General features: G+C 64.2%; 1 protein-coding gene across 1 annotated transcript; it reads right to left on the reverse strand.

Annotated features, from left to right (window-relative positions):
• Window positions 1-1,079: 1,079 nt before the first annotated feature.
• On the reverse strand, window positions 1,080-10,678 carry KLF15 (KLF transcription factor 15). Its single transcript, XM_024763387.1, has 2 exons — window positions 8,929-10,678; window positions 1,080-2,177 (listed from the first exon to the last, which is right to left on the reverse strand). Exons 1-2 carry the CDS (start codon window positions 10,002-10,004, stop codon window positions 2,015-2,017), a joined length of 1,239 nt encoding a protein of 412 aa, XP_024619155.1. The 5' UTR covers window positions 10,005-10,678; the 3' UTR covers window positions 1,080-2,014.
• Window positions 10,679-11,024: the final 346 nt, after the last annotated feature.

Raw genomic sequence — 11,024 nt, forward strand, 5'->3', positions numbered from 1 at the left:
GGATGGGGGTGCCCATTCTCAGATGCCCTGTGCTGTGCTGGGCACACCTGCCAGCTCCACCGACAGGAAAGACAGCTGTAGCGAGAGGTTCCCAGGTCAGCGGGGACGATGGCCTCCACCTCAGTAGACGCACAGAGTACCCGTGCAGACATGCACGCGTACACACGCACACGCCTCGCTCCACCTCTCCGCTGCAAACCCACGGAGCTTCGCCACCTGCTCCAGGTCCGAGGGTGTCACTGAGAGCCCCCTGCCCGACGTGCCTCAGGCCCCGGGAAAGGACGGCCTCCACGTCGTGGGGACAGAGAACTGGGCAGCCCTCTCGCTGCGGTGCCCAATGGGGCTGCCCTGCCTCTCCTCGCTAGCTCTCGGCCCCTCCTTGCTCTCTGGTCCCCGCTGGCCCTGCTCCCAGCCCGCCAGGGCGTGCAGATGGGTCCAGGCCTCAACCTCGTCTCCCTGGAGCTCGGAGCAGCTGGGCTGCGTCGAGGCAGCAGCCTAACCCCATGCACTGGCCATCCCCCCCTCCACGCGCCCCCCACCTCCAGCGTCCGCCTCCGCCCGGTCAAGACTCCTGATCGGTTCAGAAATCGCAAGTGGACATGACGTGCCATCTCCTGGAGGGGTTCGCGGGGGGAAACGGTCTGCTCCACACCCCCGCCACGGTGCACACGGTAAGTGCACGATACATGCTCAATGCACCGCACACAAGGTGGGAAGTGCCAAGCCAGGGTCTCAGACAGGGACTCAGGGGAGCGGTGGCCCTGTGCGCTGGACCTGGCCTGCAGTCTCTTCCCACAGCGATGCTGGGATGGGGCGGCCGTGGGTCTGTGGAAGGGAGGCAGCCCTCCAGGAAACCAGAACGAGCAGAGACCCAGCCCATCGTGTGGAAGTGGGGCTGTGGGGACCCTGCACTGCTGGACCAGGGGCTGGACACCCAAGGAGCCTTTGTATCCCTCCGGGTACACACCACGGTCCCCCGAGTGCTGCGGATGCAGACACGGAGACTCAGCCCCCAAATCACGCCCGTTCCTGGCAGAGCAGAGGAAAGCAGCACACGAATGCCACAGGTATCAAGGTCTTTTTTCTTTTTATTGGCAAAGTAAATATATTTTTATGAAGGACCAAAGAAAATATATATAATTGTAACATATGTACACCAGCTTTATAGATTTTATTTCAAATTTACACAATGTTGACATGTTATTAAAAGATTTTATGTAGATGCACCTATGTACATTTTATTTACATACATTCATAGGATGTGAAATAAACCTCTCAAAACAAGCTAGTTCATTTGATATTAATTTCTAGACAAAATAAGGAATGCATTTCTAAATCAGGGTTTTGGGAGGCTCTATCTAGCTCTTCCACACGCAATGCAGCGGCTCCCCTCTCCTCTTGAAGGTGACCCTGGAGGCTGCCGTCTGGATTTGTCTGGAAACAGGATGAGGGGCTGAGCCACACCGGTACCATCGCCCTGGGGCAGACCTGCATCTGTCCGTCTGCCCTGCACATTTAACTCAAGCACATGCACTGCCACCTCGCCGAGAGGGGGCTTGTCACCCAATCCCACATCCACCCGGAGGCCAGGTCCTGCACCCCTGACGCCCCACCGTAGCCTCCAGGGGTCAGGCCAAGGGAGGCATCTCGGACAAAGCCACGCTCACACTCCATTGCAGCCCCGGACATCTGGCCTACTTCCTTCTTCCCAGCACGGCTCCCTCCGGGAACTGACATTTCGAAACTGCACACGTCTTCGTCCCCAGCAATCAAGTGCTAGCCCTGGCCCAGGCGGGGAGCCCAGCGGGAGAGGGGCCGGGCCGCAGGAAGGCACTAGGGCCCCCAGGCCGCCTCCGGGCCCCCCCAGGCGGGGGCGGGTGGAGGCCTGGATCCGCATCCCCGGGCTCCAGAAGGTGGCCTGGAAGACGACAAGTCCCTCTGAAGGAGGCCAATAACTTGTTGCTACAAAGTACCGGGTGGGGCAGGTGGTCGGGCGGCTCCGGCCCAGGCAGGGTCAGGGCCGAGGCGCACGGCTGCTGCGGGGGAAGCGGTGCACCTTGACGTGCTTGGACAGGTGGTCGCTGCGCGCGAACTTCTTCTCGCACACGGGGCACTGGTAGGGCTTCACGCCCGAGTGCGAGCGCCGGTGCCGGGACAGCTCGTCCGAGCGCGAGAACCTGTGGGACAGGGCGGTGAGCGGCCGCGCCACTGCAGACCCCGGGCCGGAGCGCTCGGGGTCCGCTGGGAGGGTTGCTGTCCCCCCCTCCCCCGCTGCCCCTCCGGCCCCTCCAGGGAGGCGAGAGCAGCCGACAGCAGGCCTGTGCCCGTGCTGGGGCCTGAGGGCCGCTGGTGACCCCACAGGCCCCCGACTGCAGGTGCACCTCAAGCCCCCCTTACACCAGAACTTGGGGCTCCTGTGAGTGTCCGCACGGGCAGCCCTCCCCTGTGAGAGGAGACAGGCCCGGGGGCGAGGCCCCTGCCCAGCCCTGCAGGGAGCTCCCAGCTCCTCTGTTGCTTCCGCCATGGAAGAGGAAGGGCCCTCAGACTTGGCCCCCATGACCCCTGGACCCTACTTTCCTAAAAGCTGGGCCCCCTGAGATGTCCCCAAGCAAAACTGCACCCCTGCGAGGCGTTCCTGAGGGTTTAAATGGTTCCCCTGCAGCCTCCCTATTGTGGCCCCCACCAGCGTGGGAGCCCAGAGGCCACTGGGGAGAAGCAGCTGCTAGGGGACCCGAGCTGACCACAGGGCTTAGCTGTTGTCACTGACTTCAGGTACTCCAGGCTCTCCCCACTCCCGACCCTGGGCCGGGCAGTGAGACCCCACTCTCCCTACACACGCTCTCCTCCTCTGTGCTCTGCCTGCACGACCTGCCCTTGGCCTCTCTCACCCCAGGACATATGCACGTACTGTTGTACTGTTCCCTGTCTGGAATGCTCTTCCCTCCGATCCATCCCTTAGAGCTCAGCTCAAATGTCACTTCCTCAGGAAAGCCCTCCAGGACCGCATCCCATCCTCAGCGCCCATGGCACTGGGCACTTCTCTTTTCTGGCCCTGGCCACTGTTGCAACTTCAGTTTTCAACTTTTTGATGAATGTCAGTCTGTGCCACTAGACCGTCAGCTCCATGAGGAAAGACATACACGCCATGGCCGGCCCAGTGCCCAGCGCACGGTAGGTGTCCAGTACACGCACTTATGCGAAAGAGCGGACACGGCGGCGCCCTTGGGAGCATAGAAGCTGTCAGTCAGTCCTCTCCTGCCCCAGAACACACACGCACACTGCGTACACATACATGCCACACGTATGCACACCACGAACACAGGTGCACACAAAGATGGATACGTGAACACGTGCACACGTAAGGACATGTGAACAGGAGCACCCGGCCCCACAGCCCTGTCCGTGGGCCACGCGTGAGGTAGGTGACGTGGTGGCCCGGAGCCGCTGTCCCCCGCCCAGCCCAGGCCGGGGCTGGCGGCCCACCTCGGGCCTGACCCTGTGTGTGGAAGCCTTGGTCCCACAGCCTGCTGAGGGCCAGGACGGTCCAGCAGCACAAGCCCAGGGAAGGCTCAGGTGGAGGGCAGGAGGGCCTCAGCACCAGATGGGGAGCCCGGCCCGGCGTCCCTCAGCCCCTCCGGTGCCAGGGCCCTGCCCCACGGCGCGACGCGGCCAGGCTTCTGTGCTCGGAGGCTGGCGCTCCGCCTCCCATCCCAGGGAGCCAACCGGGGCAGGCAGAGAGCAGTGCTCTCGGCTACCTTTGCCAATAAGGAACTGGCCCGTCTGCCAAGTGAGGAAACTGAGGCTCAGAGTGATGAGTCCCTGATCCAGGGTCACCAGTGACAGAGCAGCCGAGGCCAGAGCGAAGGTCCTGCACAGCGCCCTGCATGCCCTGCTCCCCGCAGAAGGCCTGGCCTCCTCCACAGAGCCGCGCCAGGCGGCGTGTGCCATTTCAGCCCCGTGCAGGCGGGAAGCGGCATCAAGGCTCCTGGCCGTCAGAGCCCGGGCCACCTGCCCCCAGCGGAGCCAGGCCTGCCCCAGGCGAAGGCTCCAACAACGCATCCGCCAGGCACGAGGCGCGGGGTCAGCCGCACCCTCCCGGTCAGGGAGCCGGGACCGGCCTCCCTGGACCGACGCCAGCACAGCGAGGGCTCGAAGGGGACGAGGGGCTTGCTGGGGTCCCAGAGCCGGTGGGGTGGCCAGATGGCTCAGGGCCCGCCTCCCCCCCCCGCCCAACGGCGAGCCTGCGTGGCCCTGAGCAAACTCGCCACCTGTCCTGGACCTCAGAGTCCGTCCTCTCTCGTCCAGTGAGGTCCTTGGGATTCCTGCCCACCTCCCAGGACTTGTCTCAGAGGCCGAAGTGGTGGCACAACGGCCACAGCGGCCTCTCATCAGGGGATGCCTGGGAGGGGCAGGTAGCCGAGGGACATCCAGGCCTGAGAAGAGCTGTTCCCAGACACACACCCCCTCCTCTCCCGGTAGCATGGGGGCCCTGAGAAGACCCCCGCCGCACCCCCTCACCACTTTCTCCCATATGGCAGCCGTCACGGGAAGGGGCCAGGTGGGCAGGAAGCTCTGCTACCTACTGCCTGGACCACCCGGGCACGTCACCAAGCTCTCTGAGGCTGCTCCTCCTGGACACAGGGAGGGGCAGACTGGCCGCAAGGACCGCGAAGGTGCAGAGGCCAGGAGCGCGGAGGGCGATCGCTTGACGGCTGTGAGCTGGGCCCTCGTGAGTCACGACCATGATCGGTGCTGCTGGGGTGCAGGACAAGGAAGCACAGGGGTCCAGAGGACCCTCCGGAGCCGCCCCTCCGTCAGCCAGGAAGCCACCGCTGTGAACGGTCAGGCTAAGGGCTGCGGTGGGAATGGTGCCCCAGGGTCATGCAGTGCGCGACCTGCCCGACAGCACTCGGGCTCTGCGACTGCAGGGAAGGGTCGTGGCAGCGGGGCCGCAGCTTCGGATGCTGTCCCTGGCTCTGCAGCCTCAGCCTGCCAGCCTCCTTCTGGGGCCTCCCGCCACGTGGGGCTGCTGGACGCCGTTAGTATCCCTATTAGCTGCGGCAGGAGGGGGGCACGCTCTGTGGATGGAACAGGCCTTCCCGCTGCATGGAACTGCGTCCGGGAGTGAAGCAAGGAAATCTCTGGGAAGGCGGCAAACGGCTCTTCCTGGACAGTGAGATCCAAATAGGGACAGTCTGGCCCCAGCCCCTTCCAGGGCGCCGGAACCAGGCCACGACGGGGAAAGAAGAGGGCATACTGGGCTCAGGACCAGACACCGCAGGAAGGGGCGGTTGGTGACCTGGGCCAGTGATGACCTTGGGGGACGCCGTTCACGGCCCAAAGGTGTGCAGGGCAGGGCACAGGACACGACGCCACGGCCAGAACCAGCCCCAGAGGAGGAAGGGTCAACTGCTCGCCAAGACCACCAGGAAGAAGGCAGGGGTCTGGGGGTGGTGAGCTCCCCACACGGAGGGCAGGCCTGGCTCAGGGCGAGGTCCACCCCCCTCTGGAGGTGTGGAGGGGGCTGCAGAGACATCCTGAAGCTACAGGCGGGCTGAGGGCCTGGCTCTGCCGCGTGCCAGCTGTGTGACAGTGGACAACTTCCGGAACCGCTCTGGCCACAATTTCCCCCTCTCTAAAATGGGACGACAGGCTGATGCCTGCTCGTGGACTTGCCACGACTACGGAGCCTTCTAAGCACGTCAGGCGCTTTGGTTTCGCTGTTGTCACCCCTCCGCTCTGTTCTCCCGGCCCATACGCTGATGCCCGGCAGCTGACGGCCTTGGGGAAGAGATGGGACACCTGCCACCACGACTGACAGTAGGTGCCCAGGGAGAGGGTGAGGGCCTGGGGCTGCATGTGGGAGAACTGTGCTGGCCACAGCGTGGGTGGGTCGTGCTCTGTCCCGGCGGGCACGTGACTTGATCATTCTGGGCTTCAGCGTCCCCCTGTGTAAAATGTGATGGTGCCGACACATCACGGGGCTGTTGGGAGGCCTCAAAGAGCCCGTGACATGGGAAGGACAAAGCCAGAACCATCGCAAGACTGACGACAGCTACCACTGAAGGAGACCCCCGGAGACATGGGGCACAGAGAGGGCCGAGCACGCCTGCGCTGCGGAGGGGAGGCTGGTGAGCAGACCGTGTGTGCCCGTGGGCCAGAATGAGGAGTTTGGACAGGAATCTGAGTGTACCAAAGTAGGCCTAAAGGCCAGGGTAGGTAATGAGACCCCCGTGGAAGGAAGTATGCAAGCAAGTATGGGGATCTGTGGAGGGAATTCCACCTCTGAGAGTCTTAGAACAGTGCCTGGCATTCCGTGAGTGCTTGTGAGCTGGTGGCTGTCATGTTATCCCCTGTCCTGTCCCGACGGAGCTGCCCCAAAGCCCATCTATCCTCCCACCCAACTGCTGGAAGGACTCCCTCCACCTCTGTCCCTCAGCTGGAGGCTATGAGCATATTTAAGGGACACTCACGTCACGTGCACATTCCCAGGGGTTCAGGATCCCTGAAGACCAACCGGGGAGAAACAGCCCTTCCAAGGGGCGGGCGCCCTCAGCTCCCGGCCAGGCAGTGCATCTGCCACATGTGACACCGTGAAGGCCAGACCCAGACCTGGGAGAAGCTCCAGGAGTGGCTGACGGCAGGGACGGCTCCCAGGGGCGTCCGGGGAGATCTCACTGTGCCAGGCACCCACCATGCCTGCCCCTGCCAAGGGGGTCCTGGGCAAGACCCGTGCAAGGGCTCAGACAGTGGCAGAGCTGAGTCCCCACCATACAGCTCCTCCCATGGGGAACTCAGTCCCTCTGAGGCCACCGTGCCGGGGCTGAGTCTGCCCCCCTGTAAAGCACTGTGGGCCGAGTGTTCCGTCTGCTCTCTGGGGCAGCCCAGAAGGGCACAGGTCCTCTCCTCCTGGGGAAGCGGGCCGGTGGGTGGCCTTGACCAAGACCACACCTTCCCGCCCTGCGGCTCCACCCAGCCTCACTCTGAGCGGAGGGGCCCCTTCCTAACAGTCAGCAGTGGCCGGGGACAGTGGCTGGGAACGTGAGGCTGCCCCACGTCTCCACAGCCTAGCCCCGCCACGAGGAGAATGCAGGCCGAGGCCTGTGAGTCTTGGGCGCCTCCGACCCGGAGTGCCGCCCACGTGGAAGCCGGGCCGAGCCCCTTCCGGGTCCTTCTCACACTCTGACCTCGTATGAGAGCGACCGCACAACGCCTGGGAAGGGGCGCTGCTGTGCACCCCTGCACGCACAGCCCTGGCAGGCAGTGGCAGGGAGCAAGTCCTCACTTTCCAGATGGGAGACGGAGGCTCACCCAGGGGACCACTGGAGGGCAACGGTGGGAGCGGCAGATCGGGGCTGGGGCTCCGACCTTCGCCACCAGCTGCCCCACCCCGGGAGTCAGGACGCCCTCTCCTGCAGCTGAGCCCCTGCACGGCCCCGAGTCTGACCACTGAACATGGCACCCCGCCAGCCCACAGGCCCCACAAGCTGCCCTGTAAGCACACCCGGCCGGGAGGCGGGAGGCCCGCGGGGCTGGGGCTGGGGCTCTGGAAGAAGCCCTCAGGTCTGTGGGCGCCTTTGGAAAAGCCCCTTCTCTGGCCAGCTCAGCACTCCATGGCGAGGGGCCGCCAGCATCACATCCAACACTGAGGTCACAGCTCCCAGCCACGCCACAGCCTTGGCCAGCCGGGACTCTGCGGCCAGCACCTCTGCCCAGGGGGCCAACTCTCAGGTGCTCTCAGATGAGATCCCAGCAGGAAACAAAAGCTGCAAACTGTCCCCCGTGTGCTGCGCGCACCCACGCACACACACGCCCAGGGTACAAACGTGCCACGCGCACACACACCATCACATTAGGTCACGCGGCAGAGACCCCCGTGGAGACGGCAAGGTCCACACACGGGCCCGTACACAGCCACACGCCCCTCGTGAGGTCCGGTTCTGCACACGGAAGAGCGTGCCTGTTGTTACACACACACCCACACACGCACACACGGAAGCCCCACCAGCCAAGACCCAGACTGTGTCGGCAGCACACGCACCTCCTGGGCAAGCCAGCTTCCTGCAGGGAGGGTGTCCTAAACAGGGGAGAGCCGCCGGGGGCAGCCCTGAGCGTGTCGGCTCCGGACCTGCTGCCTGAGCTCCAGGAAAAGGTGGACGTGCCCTCCGAGAAGGTGGGCCCCCCGGGGGCCTGGGGGAGAGCCACAGGGTGCCGCCCAGCTCGGCCTCCCGTGGGCTGGGGAACCCTGGGCAAGCCCCCACCCCTACCCCTTGGAGAGCTCGTTTCCCCCACGGTGCCACAGAGTCGAGAGCCTGGAAGGAGTCTCCCGCCCTCGGTGCAGCACCCCTCGCCTGGTCCTCGCTCTCCCTTGGCCTTTCTGGCTTCCCAAACCCACCGCCAGGCACCCCGTGCGGAGCACAGCCTAGGTACCCCAGGACCCTGTAAAGACAGCTGGCGCCTCTGGTCCGGCTGTGACTTCTCTAATCTGACGCCTGGCTTCAAGTCCCTTCTGTAAAGTGGCGCGCCCTTGGGCAAGTTACTTAGCTGCTCTGAGCCTCTGCTTACTCAGCCGTAAAGGAGAGTAAGGGTGGTACTTACCCTTGGGGGCACCCTGAGGCACGAGGAGCGGTGCGCACGGCTGCAGCCGCCCTGCGCTATGCTGAGCTGCCCCGTCACTCCCACGAGAGCCCTTCCGTGTGGCCCAGCCCCTCTCCTCCAGCACGGGCGCAGCCTCACCTGGTCACCGTGAGACTGCACACCGGGGATCTGGAGGCACAAGAAAACCTCTGGGCGGTGTGCCAGCTCTGGCCCTGCCCCTGCCCACCCCTCTCTCCCCTTCCTAAGCAGCCTTATCTAAGGGTGGGGAAGGTGGCCTCGGCAGCACCCCCGGGAGCATGGAGACGCCCGGCCTGCCACCGCCATACTGACCTCCAGCCGCAGCCCGGCCAGGTGCAGGCGAAGGGCTTCTCCCCCGTGTGCCGGCGCAGGTGGGCCTTGAGGTGGCTGCTTTTGGTGTACATCTTGCTGCAGCCGGGGAAAGTACACTTGTGCATTTTGATGAGTTCTGCCGCCGGGTTCTTGGGGAACTTCTGGCCCATGAGGAGGCCGGCGGAGCCGGGCCCCAGGGGTCCCGACCCAATGGGCTTGGCGGCGATGGGCACAGGGGCGATGCGCACGAACTTGGAGGGCAGGTTCAAGCTGGAGGAGGGCACCGCCTGGGGCACCAGCGTGAAGGTTTGCCCCTGGATGTTGACCAGGAGCTGGGCCACCTTGACGCTCTCAGCGGCCTGCCCGGGGGAGACGGGCTCGGTGCCAGATTCCTGCTTCACCTGAACCGGCTGGATCTGCAGCAGCACGGGGATGGGGCCGTCGGGGGCGGGACCCCCACCCGCGCTCTGGCTGCCGCCCACACCAGCTCCCGGCGGGGGGGCACAGCGCTCTCTCCCGCTGGCCCCAGGATGGAGGTGGCTCCTGTGTAGCCCGGCGGAGAGCTGGCCGCGGGCCTCCAAGTCCTTGCTGTTGCTTTCTGGGGCCTCCTTCACCCCTGGCTCCATGTTCTCCTCCAGAAACTCTTCGATCTCCTCCAGGGTGGGCTGGAAGGGCCTCGGGACGTCATCGGGGTCTCCCACAGGAAACTCGGGGAAGGAGAAATGCTCCCCCTTCACAGGTGCCGGTGCTTTCCGCCAGGTCCCCCAGGCCATGGGGCCGCCGTTGGCCCCAGCGCTGCCACCACCGCCGCCGCCGCCCAGCGTGGCCTGGGACAGCAGGAAGTCCAAGATGCTGTCCTGGCCCTCGGCCCCGGGGCCGCCGCTGTAGCAGGAGCAAAGGGCTTGCGAGTCAGGGCTGGCACAGGAACAGAGGCTGGAGGCGTCACTGTCGTCCTCCGAGAGGGGCGAGGGCAGCATGTGGTATGCCCGTCCGCCGGCCAGCCTGTCACCCAGGTAACCAACGGGGTACTTCAGCGACGAGAAGGTCTCGTCCACTGGAAGCAAGTGGTCCACCATGCTGGCCTAGCCGTGCCGGGGGCGGCTGCGGAGAGGAAGGAGGAGGCCCAGTCAGGAGGGCAGCGCGCTCACCCGCCACCTTGGGGGCGCCTGACCCCACTCTGTGGCCAGCCACAGCCGCCCACTGCCGAACGTCTGGGTCCTGCGTCCATCCTGGCTCACGGGAGAACTCTGTCTGCAAGAGTGTTTTCTGAAATTGCACCACCTGTTTGCAAAAGTGCTCTCCAAGCCCATTGCACAACCCGGCTCTTGTGGTTGCACAGAGATTTTCCAGAACAATTCTGGGAAGGAACATGCGTGTGTCTGCAAGTGACTGGGTGTGAGTGCACGGGAGGGAGAGGGTGAGCGTGTGAGGAGGCCCTCGGCACCCCGAACAGCCAGGCGGCACCCCCGTCCAGCTGAGCAGAGTCACTGCCATCCCAAGGACAACCGACCTCAGCCTCGTTCTTGCAGAATCACTGGAGGGGGTAGGAGAATGGCCACCTGCCCTCTGACCCCGTGCTGCTGCAGCTTGGGTAGTGTTTCCAGATTAAGCAAATAAAAATAAAGGCCACCCAGTTAAACCTGAAACTCAGATTCTAAAGAATGAGCACCTTTTTTTTTTTTTTTGCTGTACGCAGGCCTCTCACTGTTGTGGCCTCTCCCGCTGCGGAGCACAGGCTCTGGACGCGCAGGCTCAGCGGCCATGGCTCACGGGCCCAGCCGCTCCGCGGCATGTGGGATCTTCCCGGACCGGGGCACGAACCCGTGTCCCCTGCTTCGGCAGGCAGACTCTCAACCGCTGCGCCACCAGGGAAGCCCTGAACAACTTTTAATATGTGTGTCCAAACGTGAGATGGGGCAGGCTTATATTAAAGAATTATTTCATCTGAGATGCAAATATAACTGGGCAGTTTGTATTTTAATCAGGCAAGTCTAGTTGGAGGCAAAAAATTAGACGCCCTCACGGGCTGTTTCCCCATCTGAAGGGGGACAGCCCCCCACCCTCCAGTTCTTGGACCCCTCCTGTCTCAGCTGCCT

The sequence above is a fragment of the Neophocaena asiaeorientalis genome, unplaced genomic scaffold (genome assembly GCF_003031525.2).
Source record: "Neophocaena asiaeorientalis asiaeorientalis breed wild unplaced genomic scaffold, Neophocaena_asiaeorientalis_V1.1 scaffold433, whole genome shotgun sequence".
Classification (NCBI taxonomy): Eukaryota; Metazoa; Chordata; class Mammalia; order Artiodactyla; family Phocoenidae; genus Neophocaena; species Neophocaena asiaeorientalis.